The sequence below is a fragment of the Procambarus clarkii genome, chromosome 32, assembly GCF_040958095.1.
Source record: "Procambarus clarkii isolate CNS0578487 chromosome 32, FALCON_Pclarkii_2.0, whole genome shotgun sequence".
Taxonomy (NCBI): domain Eukaryota; kingdom Metazoa; phylum Arthropoda; class Malacostraca; order Decapoda; family Cambaridae; genus Procambarus; species Procambarus clarkii.
Genome location: NC_091181.1, coordinates 37,523,191 through 37,545,114, shown reverse-complemented (window position 1 = coordinate 37,545,114; position 21,924 = coordinate 37,523,191). Strand labels below are relative to the sequence as shown.

The 21,924-nt window shown below is 44.8% G+C and overlaps 3 protein-coding genes across 6 annotated transcripts in view; 1 reads left to right on the top strand and 2 right to left on the bottom strand.

Moving 5' to 3' along the window:
- The window catches only part of LOC123759543 (ionotropic receptor 93a-like), a 33,355-nt gene extending 28,691 nt beyond the window's left edge, over positions 1-4,664 (bottom strand). The window contains exons 1-3 of the mRNA XM_069334908.1: positions 3,973-4,664; positions 2,223-2,361; positions 598-717 (exon numbers count right to left, since the gene is read on the bottom strand). Coding sequence (XP_069191009.1) covers positions 598-717; positions 2,223-2,361; positions 3,973-4,100 — 387 coding nt within the window. The 5' untranslated portion in view covers positions 4,101-4,664. The remainder of the gene's footprint in view (positions 1-597; positions 718-2,222; positions 2,362-3,972) is intronic.
- Positions 4,665-10,622: 5,958 nt separating this feature from the next.
- Positions 10,623-21,783, bottom strand: LOC123759542 (ionotropic receptor 93a). The gene is made up of 9 exons (XM_069335247.1): positions 20,697-21,783; positions 18,122-18,354; positions 17,718-17,846; positions 17,445-17,619; positions 16,502-16,738; positions 15,330-15,595; positions 14,909-15,046; positions 14,381-14,567; positions 10,623-12,160 (listed from the first exon to the last, which is right to left on the bottom strand). The coding sequence occupies exons 1-9, from the start codon at positions 20,850-20,852 to the stop codon at positions 11,927-11,929; spliced, it is 1,755 nt and encodes a 584-aa protein (XP_069191348.1). The 5' UTR covers positions 20,853-21,783; the 3' UTR covers positions 10,623-11,926.
- LOC123759541 (ionotropic receptor 21a) overlaps positions 14,422-21,924 on the top strand; it is a 29,781-nt gene continuing 22,278 nt past the window's right edge. For 3 of the 4 annotated variants that reach the window (XM_069335242.1, XM_069335246.1, XM_069335243.1), the window contains exon 1: positions 14,422-14,557. The gene's annotated coding sequence lies outside the window, so the exon portion shown is untranslated. Of the gene's footprint in view, positions 14,558-16,616; positions 16,751-21,924 lie in introns of those variants that run through there. The other variant, XM_069335245.1, reaches the window with a different exon arrangement.

Genomic DNA, 21,924 nt, shown 5'->3' with positions numbered 1-21,924 from the left:
AGTAGTGACCTGCCAGCCTCACTAGTAGTGACCTGCCAGCCTCACTAGTAATGACCTGCCAGCCTCACTAGTAATGACCTGCCAGCCTCACTAGTAATGACCTGCCAGCCTCACTAGTAGTGACCTGCCAGCCTCACCAGTAGTGACCTGCCAGCCTCACCAGTAGTGACCTGCCAGCCTCAGCAATAGTGACCTACCAGCCTCACTAGTAGTGCCCTGTTATCCTCGGCAGTAGTGACCTGCCAGCCTCAGCAGTAGTGACCTGCCAGCCTCGACCAGTAGTGACCTGCCAGCCTCGACCAGTAGTGACCTGCCAGCCTCGGCAGTAGTGACCTGCCAGCCTCGGCAGTTGTGACCTGCCAGCCTCGACCAGTAGTGACCTGCCAGCCTCGACCAGTAGTGACCTGCCAGCCTCGACCAGTAGTGACCTGCCAGCCTCGACCAGTAGTGACCTGCCAGCCTCGACCAGTAGTGACCTGCCAGCCTCGGCCAGTAGTGACCTGCTAGCCTCGACCAGTAGTGACCTGCCAGCCTCGGCAGTAGTGACCTGCCAGCCTCAGCAATAGTGACCTGCCAGCCTCGGCAGTAGTGACCTACCCGTCGGGCCTGGAGGACCAGCTGGGAGAGGAAGGTGCTCGTCCTGTTGGGGTCCAGACCGTCCGTCCGCGCCTCCAGCACCCCCGCGCCCCAGGGGCACCCTCGCCACGTACTCATACCCTGGGAAGATTACGTAATGTAACATATCTAACGATGTATCATTTTATTATGTAATTTTGTATTTGCGGATTATAAGTTACATAACCTACTTACGTGAAAATTACCGTTCAAATTGGTCTTCTATTGCATGAGTGAAATCTAGAATTGGGTAAAATATGGACTGGTTGGTAGAGCGACGACTTCACTTCTTTCAAGTCTGCGTTCGATCCCCGATAGTCCAAATATTTGGCACTGCTCCACTTCGTCTTTATATCCCAGCTCATTCTCCTCAGGTTTTCATTAATTTTTGGGCTAGGCAGCAGAGTGGGCTGCGTAATTAGCCCACTATTGTAGGTTCGTGAGGATCACATACCCTCCAAGACACTATGTCACTTTAGAGTGCTTTGTGAGGCTGTTTAAAGTCAAGGCTACAACAAAAAGTATAGTGAACTGAGAAGGGATATGAAGACAAGGAGCTGGGATAAGAAGACGGGCTGAAGGAACGGTACCTATCCACTTGGACCATAGGGGTGATAGAACCACGGTCCTGGAGGCAGGGAGGCCGTTGTTGAACCGACCAATCCAAGTAAATGGACAGTTTACGACATAAACAATTTACTCTTTGAAATGAGGTCGAACTGAGACAAGGCAATCGTGAGGAGAACGCGATAAGCCAGTGTGTGATTACATGTTAACACAGCTAAGCCAGTGTGTGATTACATGTTAACACAGCTAAGCCAGTGTGTGATTACATGTTAACACAGCTAAGCCAGTGTGTGATTACATGTTAACACAGCTAAGCCAGTGTGTGATTACATGTTGTTAACACAGCTAAGCCAGTGTGTGATTACATGTTAACACAGCTAAGCCAGTGTGTGATTACATGTTAACACAGCTAAGCCAGTGTGTGATTACATGTTAACACAGCTAAGCCAGTGTGTGATTACATGTTAACACAGCTAAGCCAGTGTGTGATTACATGTTGTTAACACAGCTAAGCCAGTGTGTGATTACATGTTGTTAACACAGTAATACGTTAAGTCACGCGTCTCATCAACTCAGATGAAATTAATAGTTACGACACTTGACATGTCCTTCTCTACAAAATTTAGTGATGAATTCAAGCTTGATCATTTATGTCAATATTTAATCGTAACATCTAGCACATCATAAGGTGTACTTCAAGACGTGTTTACACCGAGAGTTGAGTATACTCTGAGTGCAGTATACTTAAAGATTAAGTACTAGGTGATGGGCGACCTCCATCACTCTGATGATCGATGCTCCTAACACCTCAACACTTTAGCACTTTGTTATGAAGATTTTAATGAAAATTTCTCTGAACATTCAGCAGGTGGAAGCTTTGCAAGAACATGCAGCGTGCTGAGCTATACAGGAACATACAGTAGGTGGCGACCACATAAGAACATACAGTAGGTGGCGACCACATAGAACATACAGTAGGTGGAAACCACATGGAACATACAGTGGGTGGAAACAACATAACATATAGTGGGTGGAGTCTACACAAGACTAATCACCTTGAAGATGGTGGATGGTGAGGCGGTGCCATCTGAGAGGAGGATGAGAGAGCAGGTGGGTTGAGAGGCAGCCTCCAGCACCGCGCCCACTGCACCACCTGCCACCGACAGCAAGTCCATTGGACTTGGACCTAAGGGGATCAAATGGAAACAGGAGACGATCAGATTGCGAAGAGGAGATATTTATGTATAAGACAGAGCCCAGGGCTTAAGCCAGGGCTTAATAGCTGGCTTATACTTGCTACTTGGCTGTGCGTATGGAAGCAGAGTGCCAGCAGCGGATCTTGCTTGGCACCACATTGGGCCATGGTTCCTGTAATAGTTGCATTATATCGTGAACCTGTAGGCTCGAAGACTTTTGCGCTGGGAAGCATGAGGTTGTGATGTTGCTGGGAACATGAGGTTGTGATGCTGCTGGTTAGTATGAGGGTGTGGTGTGAGGGTTAGTATGAGGGTGTGGTGTGAGATAGAAGAAGGGTGTGGTGTACTGGTCAGTATGGTGCTGTGTTCCTTGTGTCCAAGTGTGTACGTGTTCCTTCTATCCAAGTGGAGTATATTTTAGTTTTTATTTATATATAAAAGAGTTCTTACATTCTTGTAAAGCCACTAGCATGCATAGCGTTGCGGGCAAGTCCTTAATCCTAATTTTTTACCCCCTGGAATACAACATACGAATACGCTAAATCGTTTAACAAGCAGGTACCCATTCACTGTTGGATGAACAGCGGCTACAGTTAAGGACTTGGCGCCCAGTCAATCCTCTCCGGCCAGGATACGAACCCAGGCCAAAGCGTTCGCGAAGCGCCGGGCGACTGTTTAACTACTGCGTTGGGATGTTGACGGAGTATGTAGTATGTAGGTGTAGTGTTGAGCAATGTGCCATTACTGTTGTGGTGTGCTGTGGTTCTGAGTGCCTGTCACTCGGTGTCTCCCAGAACACACTTGGCACTGGTATGGAGACTCGTGCTGTGGTTCTGAGTGCCTGCCACTCGGTGTCTCCCAGAACACACTTGGCACTGGTATGGAGACTCGTGCTGTGGTTCTGAGTGCCTGCCACTCGGTGTCTCCCAGAAAAGAACAAAATTCCAGAAAATCTAGATAACTGAAACATAAGCTCAAATGATGGTGATCTTTTATAGTGCTTCTGACGTGGTGATCCTGCATGATAGTGGTGACTTGACATGGTGCTACTGGCCTGGTGATCCTGTATGATGGTGGTGACTTGACATGGTGCTACTGGCCTGGTGATCCTGTATGATAGTGGTGACTTGACATGGTGCTACTGGCCTGGTGATCCTGCATGATAGTGGTGACTTGACATGGTGCTACTGGCCTGGTGATCCTGCATGATAGTGGTGACTTGACATGGTGCTACTGGCCTGGTGATCCTGTATGATAGTGGTGACTTGACATGGTGCTACTGGCCTGGTGATCCTGCATGATGGTGGTGACTTGACATGGTGCTACTGGCCTGGTGATCCTGCATGATGGTGGTGACTTGACATGGTGCTACTGGCCTGGTGATCCTGCATGATGGTGGTGACTTGACATGGTGCTACTGGCCTGGTGATCCTGCATGATGGTGGTGACTTGACATGGTGCTACTGGCCTGGTGATCCTGCATGATGGTGGTGACTTGACATGGTGCTACTGGCCTGGTGATCCTGCATGATGGTGGTGACTTCACATGGTGCTTCAGACATAACTGATGGGAGCGTGACGCTGAGGACATCACATACCTGAGTGTTGGGACAGAGGGACAACATTGGCACCAGCAGGAGCCCCTATCACCACAACTACCACCATCACCAGCACAACTACCACCAGCACCGGTCGCCTGCTGCTTACGGACTCTCGAGCCATTATCTGCAGCAGTTGAATATGTAAACATAGTTAATTATCGACACATTTGGGTTCTAAATAAGTTTGACAATTGCAAATAAAAGCACAAAAGTAGCCATACTAACGTTATTACACGAGTCTTGGGTAGTAAGGAAACTAACCCATCTCTGCATAGTTTAGTTTAAGGTTTACCAGGAAGCAGCTCTCTTAGCGCACATCTCTGGTACATAGAGATCACAGGATCTTCTAGTATCTGTTTCCCAATTTTGACTTCTCTGTTTTGCCTCGTTTCATCGCAAATTGCATGATTGGTCTGTTTCACAAAGTTTGTTTTCTCTGTTGTGTTACTCATTTTCACCTATGCTAGTGGTTCATCTTCACCTAGCTAGTGGCTCACGTTCACCTAGCTAGTGGCTCACGTTCACCTAGCTAGTGGCTCACGTTCACCTAGCTAGTGGTTCACCCACACCTAGCTAGTAATTCACCTTCACCTATGCTATTGGTTCATATATATTCATGTACATTGATCAGGCATATATATATATATATATATATATATATATATATATATATATATATATATATATATATATATATATATATATATATATATATGCCTCTCCAACTCAACCGACATAATCGCTTATGTGGAAATGCGTCTGAAGTTGAGAAATAAAACTCGCACATGCGTGAAGATGAGAAAGTGTTCCGTTTACCTCTGTGATTTGCCCCTTACTGACTGCCGCCCACACTCTCAAGCACTATTTACGTGCTCGGAAGTTACCCCTATGGATGATTAGCTCAGTGATTGGTCGCCGCCGCCGCCGCTGGTGCCAGACGCGGTGTGTGATTGGTCGTTGTTGAGTGCATGTCTGTGTTTTACATTTCGACTCTTTTTGTTTATGTTTTTTTTAGTATTATAAATTTTTAACTTGTATGACTTCCCATTTCCCTTCCAGTTACTGTATCGTTCTGTTGGTTTATGTTCCTTTATGATATCGTAGTACTGTTGACCTCTGTTACTTTGATATCTTAGTATTGTAATCCCGTTAGTTTATATCCTAGTTTATGATATCCTAGGATAATGATTTTCTAGCACTGTTGTGATGACCTCTGTAGTGGTTGACCTCTTGTTACTTGATAATGTCCTACCTTGAAGAACTGATGGTGTCTGTTAATTTAATAAGGTTTAAAGATAAGGTTTTTAAAACCTTCTGTGGTGGAGGCTGACTCCATACACAGTTTCAAATGTAGATATGACAGAGCCCCGTAGGCTCAAGAACCTGTACACCAGTTGATCGACAGTTGAGAGACGGGACCAAAGAGCCAAAGCTCAACCCCCACAAGGACAAATAGGTGAATAGGTGAGTACACACACACACACTCACTCACTCACTCACTCACTCACATACACCCTATCCCGTCCCACACACACATACTCCCCATCCTGTCCCCCTCCCCCCACACACGCTCACCGTCACACACCATCCCCGTTTCCCCTCATCACTAACCATTTTCCCAATACACTGTCTTCAGCGTATAGTCACGCCATACCCATCTCCATTTACACACACACACACACTCCTTTCCATCTCCACCTGCACACACACTTTCCATATCCCCCTATCATTGTAACTATTGTCACTGCATGCTGTCTACATCACTGTAATCAAAGGTTTTATCCAGAATGCAAATCTGTCTTCTGAACATTCGTTTTGCATGTCAATACCTGAATACACTAATATTGCAACCCATCCTCCTGTTTAGATAGTAGTTTTTGTAACTATGGGCACCATAGTACAAAGATTGACGTACTTAGCAGTTATATAGTAGAATTTTGTACTATTCACTTTATAGTCTGAAAAAACAAAAAACAAACAAATATTCCTGGACCTAGTATAGCACACATATATATATATATATATATATATATATATATATATATATATATATATATATATATATATATATATATATATATATATATATATTAGGCCTCAGATATCGTGTATTAAGCCTAGGAAGGTTAGGTTAGGTTAGATTTCTATTTATGTTGTCTTTGCAACATAAATAGAAAATATTTTTCCGGTTTGTCCAAATTTAATAGTTCCGATTTCTTTTTAATTGCGTTGTACGTCGGTATATGTACTATGGTCCTCATCGTTACTATAAGTACTTCCAAAACGGGAGGACGGGCTGAATATTTAAACAAATGCCAAAGTCTACGGACATTTGGTTGCACATTTCATATCCACCGACCTTGTAAAGGTGGGTATGGAGACCATTTCCCCTTCAAGTGGAAGGCATAGGGGCTGACCCATGAGACCACCCCTATGAGACTATTCATAAAATCACCAATCGCCACGCAAAGGTGCGTGAGACTGGCTCCAAGCATCATATTTCCAACTTTAAGCAGATAAAAATTCTCTATACATAAACTAGAGAGGGTACTGTGGCTGTATCCGGGTCTCTTTCCCCTTCACCTCTCTCCTAGTCTGCCCTCTCTCATCTCTTTCACTTCCCCCCCCTCTCTTCACCACTCCCTTCTTATCTCCTCTCCATCTTTTTCCCTCCAACAATTCTCATCTCTCACCCTTCTTATTTCCTGTCACCACCTTTCTCCCCAAGGTCCCCTTCTACACCCTCCTTCTCCCCTCTTCATCTTTTTCCGCCTCTCTCCTTCATTCTCTTCACACATCTGCACTACCAACCTCCCTTCTTCTGTCTCTTCCCTCACCCCTCTTTCTCTCTTTTATAATAATAATAATAGATTCCCAGAGGCATGTGGGTGATTGGCTGGTGGGAGGAGCCGCGCAGTTTTAAAATGTTCAACAAATATAATAGTTACCTGTTTGCTTTGAATCTGAGGAGGAATAGTGGAGTATCGGTCTTCAGTAGGAGAGGGCGATGGGAGGGGAGAGAGTGCTTATTGATGTTATGTGTTTTATGGTCCTATCACCAAAATAAGAATAGCATATATTTTTCCCCATCGGTAAATATTAATATATTACTATGAGAAAAATAATTTTTTTAGTTTTTTGTTTTCAAAATATTTAGCCAGCTGGTGGCCTGTGAGGGGGGGGGGGGGGGTCAGTATGTCACGGTGGCATGATGTTTCCTCATGAATTCTGGCAAACCCGACCAGCCTACGAGCGTTCCGTACCCCTGACCGTTCCCACTGCAAAGTTGTGTTAAGACAGACCCAGGCGTCTGGCTTCCAACCTTGAACAGACAAACATACATTATTTTTTTACAGATATAGGTAGGGTACCCGGCAGTTTGCTGATTTATGTCTCTCTCTCTCTCCCCTCCTCTCCTCCCCCCCCCCCACACACACAATTATGATTCTTTTCCATTATTCCTCTCTCCCTCCGTTCCTACCTTCCATTCTCCCTCTATTCCATTCTATCTCCCAGCGAGCAAGAGACATGCTCGAATAACGTTGAATCAACATGATAAATATCGAATCAACTTCATTGCCATTGATTCAATATCGATAACAGCATGAAAGTCTATTGTTAACACTATGGATATTCCAGGCTTCATAGGAGTGGTTGGTTGTCGCAATAGGAACCAGTCCTACTTAAGGAAAGGCATGGGGTCCACCACCCTACGATACCCGCCACACAATGACAGTTCATCCTGGAAAGTTGCACGAGGAGAGCCGCTAAAGCCTCGCCTCATACCTCGGCCAGACGGACACATATATTGACCTAGGCGAGGCTTGGTAAGGATTTTATTTTTATTAAGTATTTTACATTTTCATGTTTTTTATGATGAGCGATTTGAAAGTGTTTACAGTATTTGAATGCGGCAAATATTTAAAGTTAGTTTAGACTTATCTAATTAGAATTCATTGGCTAAGTCTTCAAATATTTAATTTGCCATGAATTGTTTAATATGTAGGCCTGTAATTTTTAAAATGATTGACAACTTTATTTGTGAATTGAATTATTGTGGCAACTTTGGTATGTAAAAATAACCCATTGACTTCAGCAAGGGATTGGTTTCTCTTAGTTTAAATGAATATCAGTTAATATTGGCATTAATTACTATAAAAACTTGCTATACTAATTTTTATTTATCTTTAAATAAAATACACAGTTAATAATATTTAGAGAGAGACACACAAGTATATAAATTGATGACATCACGGGCTCCGAGGAACTTTGAGTTCCCGGTTGTGTAGTCGAGAAAACCTGACGTATATGTGGTTTACGTAAAGCTGAGAGTGGTCGGCAGGTGTCGTGGCGGCGAAGGAATGTTATTAAGAAGACTTATGTTCGTGAAAGGTTTGTTGAATCAAGACGTAACTGCCGAGAAGGCGATAAAAATGAAAAGTGGAGAGCGATGGACCGTCCCGCTCTGGTGGTTCACTACGTCACATAGCCACTTTTCATGGTTTTTCCAAGCATTACATTTGAAGCTAATTAATCCGCTGTAACGCCAGTATTATGGTGCTATTTTAAATTGACACTGATGCACCTAAATTTTGAAGTTGTCGATAGAGTAAAAAAAAACAAATCCTGGGGAGCCGGCGTCAGGCATAGTATGAGGTGACAACTTGCCAACCACAGCACAGATTGCGGGTAGAAATAGCCCCTACGACACACGAGCATTAGGGGTGGTTATTCCTTAGATAATACCAATGATATAAATCTTTATGCACCTTGACGGGCGCCAACTGTCACTGTACTGGAAACCAGATTTGAATGTTGAGAGACTACACTAGAGGTGATAATGTTGGCACTTCAACATGTGTATGTGACCTCTGTGGTGCTTGACATCCCGCTCTGCTCTCTGTTTGCCTCTGCTGATGATGGGGTTTTGAACAATATAGCCAGAGTTGCAGGGATTTATTACTCAGGGAAATTATGTTTTCGGAAACCAATTGTGAGCTGTGTGAGGTCTACAATTGTGAGCTGTGTGAGGCCTACAATTGTGAGCTGTGTGAGGCCTACAATTGTGAGCTGTGTGAGGTCTACAATTGTGAGCTGTGTGAGGTCTACAATTGTGAGCTGTGTGAGGCCTACAATTGTGAGATGTGTGAGGCCTACAATTGTGAGCTGTGTGAGGTCTACAATTGTGAGCTGTGTGAGGCCTACAATTGTGAGCTGTGTGAGGTCTACAATTGTGAGCTGTGTGAGGCCTACAATTGTGAGCTGTGTGAGGCCTACAATTGTGAGATGTGTGAGGTCTACAATTGTGAGCTGTGTGAGGCCTACAATTGTGAGCTGTGTGAGGCTTACAATTGTGAGCTGTGTGAGGTCTACAATTGTGAGATGTGTGAGGTCTACAATTGCCGGGACTAAAAAAAAAAGTCAATATGAAATCTTGTTGGTACGCTGAATCCTCAAGAATCCACTGGAGTGAGGAACTTATGATGGAAAAAGCGCTAAGCCAGACAAGTATGGCTATATACTGCAGTATATAGCCATACTGGCTTAGTATATTATATATTATATATCCCTTGGAAGAGGTATGAGGACAGACTTGAGAAGAACTGGGATACGAGGGGGAAGGGAAGGATCAGGAGAAAGGGCCGAGCCATTACTCCTGTATAGAACTTGGAAGATATCAGGATAAGGATTTGGGATGGGACGGAGGGAAGGAATGGCGGTCAACCACTTGGACAGAAGTCCAGTTCACTTGGTTGGACACCATTTGATGAGGAAAGTGAATATAATTAACATTCTCGCCACTTGGCAGCTCTCACTGTATGAGTCACAGCGTGCAAAATATGGCATAAGTCAGTTACATACTTCTTGAGGCTTTCTCTCCCTCCTCCCCTCCCCCCCGCCTCTCATAGGCCATTTACTGATTTTCTCCAGGATGCTACCCACAACAGTTGTCTAGCTCCTATAGGCACCTGTTCACTGCTCGCTGGATAGAGAAATCAAGGTGAAAAGAAGACTGCCCGAACCTTACTCTCCTGCCGTAGGGAGTGAGCTCGGGATCTTTAGGGTGTATAACGGGGCTGCGCTCACCACCACGACACAAGACCTCGCTGTACTATGCATATTGTGATTGATGTACATCGGTAAACGTTCATTGATGACGTAGTCATCAATGTTATGTAAGTCGGTGTTATGTAAGGGTTAACATCGCAGTCGATGTTATGTAAGGGTTAATTGATGACGTAGATGATAGGTAAGGGTTCATTTATCATATAGATGGGAGGTAAGGGCTCACTGATAAGCTCTTACCTTAAGAGTTCATTGATAAGGCAGTTGATGACAAGGTTAATAATGTTTGGTAACGGTTTATTGATAAGGCAGTAGGTGTTAGCTAAGGGTGCATTGATAACGCAGTAGATGTTAGGTAAGGGTGCATTGATAAGGCGGTAGATGTTAGGTAAGGGTTCATTGATAACGCAGATGTTAGGTAAGAGTTTATTGATAACGCAGTAGATGTTAGGTAAGGGTTCATTGATGACACCGTGACATATCTGCAACACATCAAATATGTTACAACACTACTCGCGCGCACGAAATGATACATAAATACAATTTGGTAGACTGATAAGTAACTTTATTTGTGCTCAAGTAGGTACAAATATGAATCAAATATGTGGTTGTTTAATTGACAATCGGACGGATAAGACTAATACAGACACAACTAAATTACAAATCGGAGATAATTGAACTTCTTGAAGATTACAAATGTGTAAATATTTAATTCAAAATGATGTGCCGCTAGAAATCTTAGCCAACGATCCGAAGTTTGTTTACTGTAGGGACACACAGAAATCACAATAGCGTGATGCATCAAATGAACAAATCCACAAGGACCGTGACGAGGATTCGAACCTACGTCCGAAAGCATCTTTTGACCAATTCAATTCTTTTCCAATGCTTTGACCAATCTTGCAATTCTTTTGACCATGTCGTAGCTCAGTCGATTAAGGCAGCGTCTGGGGGGATGCTCTCGGACGTAGGTTCGAATCCTCGTCACGGCCCTTGTTGGATTTGTTCATTTACTGTAGGGAGTGCGTGCAGATGACTGTAAACATTAGATTAATATATAAATACTACTATCAATACGGTGCTGATGTCTATGAAAAAGAAAAGGAATGCAAATTATGTAGTATAGCGAGGTCACTATGTACTAGTGCGGAATATTTCTGGTTGTTCATAGTGCGGTTGATAGCTATGATCTAGCTCAAGAGGTCGGAGGTTCGAGGCTCCTAAGGACCAAGTGTATGAAATACTATTACCTATCATTATTGTCGTTGAGAATTTATATATATATGTTGTATCTAATAGGCCAAGTTGCCTAAGATGCCGAGTTTTTCTGAAATTATATATTTGTCTAATTTTGTTTTTTTATGGAATGATGAAGCTTTTCATTATATTATATGTGATTTAATTTTTTTAATTTGAGTTAAAACTAGCATAAAAATTTGATCAAACCTAACCTAACCTAACATAACTAAGTAATTCATGTTCTTAATATAATATAATAATATTAATTAAAATAAACCAAATTGAAAATATTAAAAAAAAGGAAAATCACTCTTACATAAGGCAAATCAGCCCTTCATACTAGGCCAAGTAGGACGATCTGGCTATTAGGTACGCAGGCTAATAGCCAGAATGTACGTACGTTATGGCTATTATGACATATATTTTAATATGCAATTCTGTTTAGAGTAACATTAATTAAACTTAAAAAGCTTGATCTCTGGCGATCCGTTGTCTGTTCGAAAAACTGATCCTTGTTATTTTTCTTCACAACAACATAAGCCGGAATTACCAAAGAAACACCACATCACCTCTCACTCCTGCGTGTTTCCATTACAATGTAGATTTTTATGTGTATTCTGCGGGATGTATTTTGAACAATCCTCAACCCCTGTCACAGTGGACTATCAGCGTCAGGACCTCCAGAACGAAGCAGAGCCCAGCGAGGGCGAGCCCCAGCAGGAGCAGCATGAAGGCTCCCTGCAGGTGTGTGGTGGTGAGGGCCCTCAGGCTGCTGCCAGACCTTGGTTCCTGCCCTGCTGCCTTCTGCTGCCTCTTACGACTCTTCGCCTGAGCTTCGGAAAGTAGGTCAGTGCTCCATTTCTCGTACAGTCCACCCTGTTGTAAATGTAAGATTGTAGTTGACTTACACACACAAATCACAATTGCGAGATGCATCAAATGAACAAATCCACAAGGGGCGTGACGAGGATTCGAACCTGCGTCCGAGAGCATCCGGACGATTAAGGCAGCGTCTGGGATGCTTTCGGACGCAGGTTCGAATCCTCGTCACGACCCTTGTAGATTTGTAGTTGCCTTGTTTTGTGTGAGTTGTTGTTGTTGTTGTAGATTTAGCTACTCAGAACGAAATGTCCATGTAGCACGGGCTAGGGCGAGCCCGTAATCTGTGTGTGGTGGCATCTTGGTTATATACATATGTATATTATATGTGAGGTGCTGAGGTGGAAAGCGCACAAATTCCGCGAATATATGTATATACCTCTTCTACTGAGAGGGACAAGCGGGTGCATGTATAAATCGTACGTATCGACGAAGAGAGAGAAACTGTTGATGTAATACAGGTGAAATGTCGTGTATTCATCAAATGCTTATAGTATTAAATGTTTACATAAGTAATAGACATATGTTTATTAGTCGCTGCTACCCCAAACTACGGACAGTAAATACATCCTTTGTGACTTGTGACCTATGCCATGGTACTTGATTGTGATCTTTGAAAGTACTTGATTGTGATCTTTGATACCAATAAAACATTGATATGAAGCTGTTACTGTCATATTACTTGCCACCGAAGTTACAATATACACAAGTATCACTGAGGTTACATGATGTTCACATATTACTGAGGTTACAGGATGTTCACATATTACTGAGGTTACATGATGTTCACATATTACTGAGGTTACATAATGTATATGTCACAGACGTTACAGAATATCTACATATTATTAAGGTTACATATTGTACACATATTACTGAGGTTACAGAATGAACAATGTTTTCTCCCTAATTAAAAGCTATTAATCCTTCAGGTCCGAGGCAGCCCTTGGAACGCATGCCAACGACTTCTTTTTTTCCGGCAAGTGAACCTCTCAGGGCTCACCTTAAAATATAAGTAGATAAATATTCAACTTCTTCGCTGAGATGTATATTTTAACTTGATAAAATGCAATTTTATTAAGTAGAACGGTTCCAAATACAAACGCAATATAGAAAAACAATGATAACTGTTTTAGTAACAATAAGTAAATTAGAAAATGAAACAATTCTGATTCCTTCACCGTCATTGTAGCTAGGCGCCGCATTGTACTAGGCTAGGCGCTGCATTGTACTAGGCTAGGCGCCGCATTGTACTAGGCTAGGCTAGGCGCCGCATTGTACTAGGCTAGGCGCCGCATTGTACTAGGCTAGGCGCCGCATTGTACTAGGCTAGGCGCCGCATTGTACTAGGCTAGGCGCCGCATTGTACTAGGCTAGGCGCCGCATTTTACTAGGCTAGGCTAGGCGTCGCATTGTACTAGGCTAGGCTATTCACTCTTGGAATATTTGTTGTTTTTACCCCTCTAGTGTGATTTTTGTTTAGTATTTGAAGAGGTTATCCCAATACCTTAAAGACACAACATAATATGTTCCCAAAATTTCGCACGGCACACGAGGAAATTTTGCGTAAAATTTTTTACGATTTTTGACACACACACACACACACACACACACACACACACACACACACACACACACACACACACACACACACACACACACACACACACACACACACACACACACACTCTCTCTCTCTCTCTCACACACTTCAGAAAGGTAGCCCACCGCTGCCCTAGATAGTGTCCCTGCCTACATAATTTCTCATTGTTGGGGACAGAAAGCCTAATTAGGCTTATCGAAATCACCTTAGGCCATCTACTGACCTTCCCTACGATGCATTACTCAACGGTTGCCTAACTCCCAGATACCTATTAACTGCTAGGCGAAGTGGCAGCAGGTGTTGAGAAACGTTCTCAAACACGCCGTTCTCTCATAGAATCGAACGCGGAGTTATTTGGCGGAGAGCCAAGTGCTCTCACCTCTGTGCTACAGGGCAATAATTCGTAACGAAAGATGCCCTTCGTATGAAACTACATATCACTTGATCTAGTTACACTGGAAACAAATACCTAACTACTAAGTTACACTACATTAGAGGAACGTACACAATGCATTATAATAATTAGAGGAACGTACGTACTGTATATAAAATACTTATTTGTTTGAATGAAAATAGTATTCTTCGAGTTAAGAAGTTTCCTTGCAGGCACTGACCTCGACGACAGCCATGAGACAGCGGTCTAGGTTGGGCCCGAAGGGAGCATCATGGAGCACCGGCCAGGCCGACTGCCCAAGAAGGACGCTCTCCCGGCCGATGTAGAGCTTGGCGCTGCCGTCCGCCCGGGTGAAGAGCTCTGCGATCTTCAGCTGCTGGTACCGCCTCGTGTCCAGGTGCGCTTGTCTGTGTACGTGGACGAGACACCGCGAAATTATTTCCAAACCTTAACTGTTTATTAACTTGGAAAAGTAGAGGGCTGGGTTTGTGTTCAAATCCTACACTAGACGATTCGACAAAGCTCATTTTCCGTTTGTTAAAACCGTATATATTGTTAGGTTATATTGTATTAGCTTAGGTTATGTTAGATTCGGTTAGGTTAGGTTAGGTTGGTTAGGTCGATTTTAAAATCAGTTGGCGAACCGTCTTGTGTGGGATGGGAACGTATCCACGGGGTTCATCAAAACAATTGCTTGTCTGCCACCTCACAAGTCAGGAGCGGTGGCAGACGGCAGAAGAGGACTCACCTCTTCTCAATAGCCTGTTGTTGACCAATTTCTACTGACGGAACGATGTGCAACAGCTGCCCCAACCTCTGGAACACTGGCGAGTCAGACTTGCTGAAGAACGTCTTGAAGTCGGCTCCGAAGGATTGCATCGTTATCCTGTGTGGTAAAGGTCTCGTTATCCTGTGTAGTTATGGCCAGGGCCACATATCTTACGGTAAAAATAGTTAATGTGCAGGTTCAATATATTATTTTAACAATTCCCGTTATCAGGGACAGGAAGCTCCCACCTACGCTTATCGAGGTACCCTCCTAGGCCAACTCTTGAGCCTCCACAGGATGCAACCCACAACAGTTGCCTAACTTTTCGAGTACCTATTTACTGCTAGGTGAACAGAGGACTCAGGTGAAAGGAAACGGATCAAAGGCATGTGTGCTCTACCTGTCTGCAGCAGTAACAAGCTGCTGGAGCGTCTCAGCTCGGGGCGGGTACTTGGGTAGCATGAGGAAGGCGGTGAGGTTGCCACGGTAAACCGTCCCTATGATAAGACCGAACACCAGCCACACCATCACCAGTATACGACAGGAGCTGGTGGTGGGCAGTCGTCGTGGCAGGTTCTGACCCAGCAACATCCCCGTCAGCTGGTGAACCACAACGCTGCCATCCGTCCGGTCCACGCCGCCTCTACGCTCGCTCGTACGAATAATCTGAAGTAACCACGTGATTAGCGTTTCTAGATATACCCAAGCAGTAATGTAGGAATCTGAAAATATTAATTTCTCTTTTCTTTTATTTAATCTAAGATAAGAACAATCTAATCGTTATGTGTCACCATCTGAACGCAATTGTCCTCAACAAGGCAGTGATGGAATTCACCAGAGCAAACAGGTTTACCCACACACTCTAACGAAGATAAGTCGTTAAAGTAGCTAGGGTAGAGTAGTTAAGAGTACCCGGCACCGCCTGTGTGCCACACAGTGGTCGGCACTCAGGGTCACCGAGGTATCGTCGGTGCCTAACTTGTTTGTTGCTGCTTCTTAACATACTAGAGAAAATCAAACTGACTTCTTGCGCAAAGAGAGAAGTACTACGATTATGGAAGGCTGAGAAGGACTTACTAGACGTATACGGACTGGCTGAGAAGGACTTAGTGGACTTGTACATCCAGCGCAGGAAAATAACAAAATTAACTAAAGCTGGTGTTTATAAATGAGGAATCTTACTCAGCCTTTAAAATAATATGTATAGAAAATGACCCGAAGAAAATGGTACTAAGAAGAAGAAGATAGAACAATGCAGAAAAAGGTAAACACGGAAGGGAAGGATAGAGGGAGAGAGATGAATTCGAAGTAAGGAGGAAGAAGTAGGTATTGTGGTATGAGTTCGGAATTCTCCCTATTTCCCAATGGCCTCAAAAGCAGCAAATCTAAAGAAATGGCACAAAAGAACAGCAAGAAACCGATTGGAAACACCAAGTACCAGCAGAAGGTACCAAGTCTCAACACAAGCAATAAACAAGCCTAAAATCCAACTACTTGCACAAGTTAATTAATTCTCGTTTACTTACAGAATATCAACATATCGGAGGGAAATATCTCTCGAACTTTACTTACGATAAGCAAGATGAGTGGAACAAGAAGCAGCGCCAGGAGGATGGCCGCCCACACCACGCCCGCGAGAGGGTAGTAGAGGGCCTGCCACTGGGGCCGGATACCCGGCTGAGCCATACTGAAGTCCAAGGAGCCGTACTCGTACACCCAGGTGTAGTCGAAGCGCTGGAGGCGCTCCGGCAACAAGTTGTGGAACACCGCCGCCAGGAAGGCCACCCGCTCCTCCACTCTCTGCGTCACCTGACTCGTAACGTACTTATTTAGTGTTTCTGTTTAGCACTCTATAAGTGACGCACAAATGTAAGCAATATACGCAACACAAACATCAGCTATGTTTGATATGTCATTAAGGTTTTATTAGATACTTCTTTTAAGCTATTTTCGTAAGTTTAACTGTTGGAGACTATTCACGAGAGATAGATCCGATTATTATTAAAACACACACACACACACACACACACACACACACACACACACACACACACACACACACACACACACACACACACACACATACACACATTCCAGTTAACAAATGGAGTGCATTAAGCAGTGATGTGGTGGAGGCAAACTCCAAACACAGTGTCAAATGTAGATTTGATAGAATCCTGTAGGCTCAAGAATCTGTACACCAGTTGATTGACAGTTTAGAGGTGGGACCAAAGAGCCAACGTTCAATCCTCGCAAGCAACTAGGTGAGTAGTACACACACACACACACACACACACACACACACACACACACACACACACACACACACACACACACACACACACACACACACACACACACACACACATACACACACAGACGCACGCACACACTAGGTGTAGCTGCAGTGTCGTGTCCTTGTGGAAGGTGGAACTTATAATAGCAGTGTTGTGTTTCTAGTGAGAGACGACTTATTTCAAGCCTGGTATTTGTGTGTGGAAGCTGTGTCACTAACCTCCGGCCAGGAAGCCGTCGGTACCACGTAGACGGTGAAGTTTAAAGCCTTTGCAATGGATTCCAACGTGTAGTAGTCGGTGCCAGAGGACAGCGTTGTGTTGCCAGGGCCCTTCACCTCGTCCCAGTAGGGCGGGAAGGGCAGGGCGGTCACCTTCACCGCCGCACCGTAGAAGCTGAGGGCGGTAAGGGGGGTCACATTCAGACTGGCTTAGTGCTTTCTCCTTAGTTACCCTACTTCACCTTCCCTCAGAAATAAAAATGAAATAATTACTTTGAAAACTTGGCTGGGAAGAGGGAGCGAGCGGACGTCCAGACGAGGCCTGGTCCAGGGCCCCAGGTGGCCACCTTCACCACCTGGGCGCCCTCAGGGCTGTACGGCAGGTGGCTGTATACACCCACCCTGTCCACGGGGGGAGCATAATGGAGTCACTCACACTCTTCACATATTCATAGAAGTTTTTGAATCATAATACGCAAACACTGACGATCAATTAGCCTTATAATTCGCAAAATATTACTTTTATCTATTTACTAGTTAAATCAGCACAAGTTTGGGTGATCAAATTGCACGTTACCCGAGGTTGGTGAACATGGCCTCCAGAGTGAACAAGATGGTGCACATTACCTGAGGTTGGTGAACATGGCCTCCAGAGTGAACAAGATGGTGCACATTACCTGAGGTGGTTGAAGGTGGGCTCCAGGTTGAGGAAGATGGCGGCCATCATGGAGAAGGTCCAGTGGGAGGAGAGGAGGGCGTGGAGCTGTGTCAGGGGGAGACGAGTCACCACCAGCAGCTTGGTGCCCCACGCCAGGAGGCGCCCCTTGAGGGACCTCTCAGCGAAGGCGGCGAGGAAGGTGGTGTCAAGACTGACTACCACCACCCACACACACCATGACCCCAGTCGCACCTGGTGGTCATCCAGGGAAGCTCACTGTAAACACTATACTAGCCATATTGTACACAACCCCACCTGGTGGTCATCCAGGGAAGCTCACTGTAAACACTATACTAGCCATATTGTACACACAACCCCACCTGGTGGTCATCCAGGGAAGCTCACTGTAAACACTATACTAGCCATATTGTACACACAACCCCACCTGGTGGTCATCCAGGGAAGCTCACTGTAAACACTATACAGTACTAGCCATATTGTACACACAACCCCACCTGGTGGTCATCCAGGGAAGCTCACTGTAAACACTATATTAGCCATATTGTACACACAACCCCACCTGGTGGTCATCCAGGGAAGCTCACTGTAAACACTATATTAGTCATATTGTACACAGCCCCACCTGGTGGTCATCCAGGGAAGCTCACTGTAAACACTATATTAGCCATATTGTGCACACAACCCCACCTGGTGGTCATCCAGGGAAGCTCACTGTAAACACTATATTAGCCATATTGTACACACAACCCCACCTGATGGTCATCAAGGGAACCTCGGTGTAAACACTATACTCGACAACTTATATATACACACACACAGAAAGACAAGCGCTTCCTGTAAGCCAGTGATGTACTCATAAATGTAATCATAGGATGTACACTGAGCCGTCTTAACACACGGGCACATTGGACTGTTGCCCAGGAGCTCCACGATTCTAGGGACCCCATGCTGCCATATTGTTTATTGGATATCTCTTGGCAGAGTGGATAATTACTCGACTTTTCGCTGAATAGGCCTGGGGATTCAAATCCTTTCTTCAGATTATGTTTATAATATAAACATATTATACTCGCACATATCAAACATTTGTGCATAACTATGTGAGGGGCAATCCTGTAGTTTAGCGGCCGGGCGGGAAACATCATCTGGGTAGGGACCCCAGTGCCCATCATCTGGGTAGGGACCCCAGTGCCCATCATCTGGGTAGGGACCCCAGTGCCCATCATCTGGGTAGGGACCCCAGTGCCCATCATCTGGGTAGGGACCCCAGTGCCCATCATCTGGGTAGGGACCCCAGTGCCCATCATCTGGGTACGGGCCCAGTGCATCACTGTGATGGCCTGCAATACTGTCAAGACGGCTCTGGACGTGCGCTCCACATTTTAGCCGGCATGTACTCGTTTTATTTGTTTATACTAACAATTTATTCAGATAGCATCGAGGAACTTAAATTATTCAAACACCTCAGTCTGTGTAACGATGTTCATACAAGTATACAAGTACTCAATGAAGTACAAGTACTCAATTGGGTCTAGGGAAGGGGGGGGGGGAGGTTGATCCAGTGTCCTCATTTATGGGGATGGTTCCCGCCATGATGGGGAGGATATTTAACTATAGAAAGAAGGACTTCTCTCACACGCCTTCAAATTTACTTCTAATTAGGTGAAGTCGACCTATTGGCCAGCGGCTCGACCAACGAGCCGAGTCTCAGGATCCAAATTTCCCCCACTAGGAACCCACCATTGGCGGAGGTGGTGGGTTCCTAGTGGGTTACGCCCCCGATGGGTTACGGTCGTAGCCTCCAGAGACGTCCAAAGCCGCTGAAGAATCGCGAAAGCTATTATTTCAATGTCCAGTTGCTGTAATTATATCACTGAGATGGAGAAACACGGATGTATCGTATCTTCTAGGGCGAGTTACCAGGTCACCGGCGGACCAGTAGGGACCGCGGCAGGAGCCCTCGTGCAAGCAGAAGGAATTGTTGTAGGTGCACGCAATTATCGGCTTCTACCTTTGTTCAGTCGAGGTTTTTTTACTAGTGTTCGAGTCGTCTCAAAAGTTAACTTGTCGTGGAGTGACCCTCATCACTTCACTCCCTCAACGATGTTTGTTTAGCATAGTTGACGGGATACTTTTGTCATCGCTGACTCAGGGATATTAACACAATTGAGGGGACACTTTTGCCGTCAAGAATCAGCTAAATAAATCTGGCCAATCTTACAGACTGATCAAACCGATTCCTGAGAGCATTAGTGTCACTTGACTCAGTTTGTTGGTGACACGATCACTGACAATATAATGATATTCCCGTTTACTTTAAAAACATAAATGACAAACATATATAGATCAATATACTCGGTGTACTACCTCCAGCAGCCAAAGGAGTAGTGATCTATCTGCCTGAGCAGAAGTGGCCTATGTAGTAGTGACCAACCAGCTTCACTAATAATGACCTGCCAGTGTCACCAGTAGTGACCTGCCAGTGTCACCAGTAGTGACCTGCCAGCCTCGACCAGTAGTGACCTGCCAGCCTCAGCAATAGTGACCTGCCAGCCTCGGCAGTAGTGACCTACCCGTCGGGCCTGGAGGACCAGCTGGGAGAGGAAGGTGCTCGTCCTGTTGGCGTCCAGACCGTCCGCCCGCGCCTCCAGCACCCCCGCGCCCCAGGGACACCCTCGCCACGTACTCAGCACCTGCCAAGGACACATTCCATACAAATATTGCAACATGAAATTAAACTATAATGCAGAGATACTGTCACATTCTGACATATAAATAATATGACTGGATCTGATCTTGTTAAATCACTTGCTGTAATTACTAACTGCAGTAACGTATTCATCATTCTGAGAAATATTATGAGGATAACTTTAACACTCAGTGCATATTACAAGAAGAGAAGAATATTTAAGAATATACAGTAAATTTAGGCTATATAAGAACATGCAGCAGGTGGAGCTATGCAAGAACATGCAGCAGGTGGAGCTATGCAAGAACATGCAGCAGGTAGATCTATGCAAGAACATGCAGCAGGTAGATCTATGCAAGAACATGCAGCAGGTAGATCTATGCAAGAACATGCAGCAGGTAGATCTATATAAGAACATGCAGCAGGTGAAGCTATGCAAGAACATGCAGCAGGTGGAGCTATGCAAGAACATGCAGCAGGTGGAGCTATGCAAGAACATGCAGCAGGTGGAGCTATGCAAGAACATGCAGCAGGTGGAGCTATGCAAGAACATGTAGCAGGTGGAGCTATGCAAGAACATGCAGCAGGTAGAGCTATATAAGAACATGCAGCAGGTGGAGCTATGCAAGAACATGCAGCAGGTGGAGCTATGCAAGAACATGCAGCAGGTGGAGCTATGCAAGAACATGTAGCAGGTGGAGCTATGCAAGAACATGCAGCAGGTAGAGCTATATAAGAACATGCAGCAGGTGGAGCTATGCAAGAACATGCAGCAGGTGGAGCTATGCAAGAACATGTAGCAGGTGGAGCTATGCAAGAACATGTAGCAGGTGGAGCTATGCAAGAACATGCAGCAGGTGGAGCTATACAGGAACATACAGTAGGTGGCGACCACATAAGAACATACAGTAGGTGGCGACCACATAGAACATACAGTGGGTGGAAACCACATAACATATAGTGGGTGGAGTCTACACAAGACTAATCACCTCGAAGATGGTGGATGGTGAGGCGGTGCCATCTGAGAGGAGGATGAGAGAGCAGGTGGGTTGAGAGGCAGCCTCCAGCACCGCGCCCACTGCACCACCTGCCACCGACAGCAAATCCACCGC

Coding starts and splice junctions, on each gene's coding strand:
- LOC123759542 (XM_069335247.1), bottom strand. CDS start 20,852: ATGTTGCAATATTTGTATGGAATGTGTCCTTGGCAGGTGCTGAGTACG. Junction 17,847..18,121: donor CCCACCTTCAACCACCTCAG/GTAATGTGCACC, acceptor CCCCGTGGACAG/GGTGGGTGTATACAGCCACC. Junction 15,047..15,329: donor CTTGTTACTGCTGCAGACAG/GTAGAGCACACA, acceptor TTTACCACACAG/GATAACGATGCAATCCTTCG.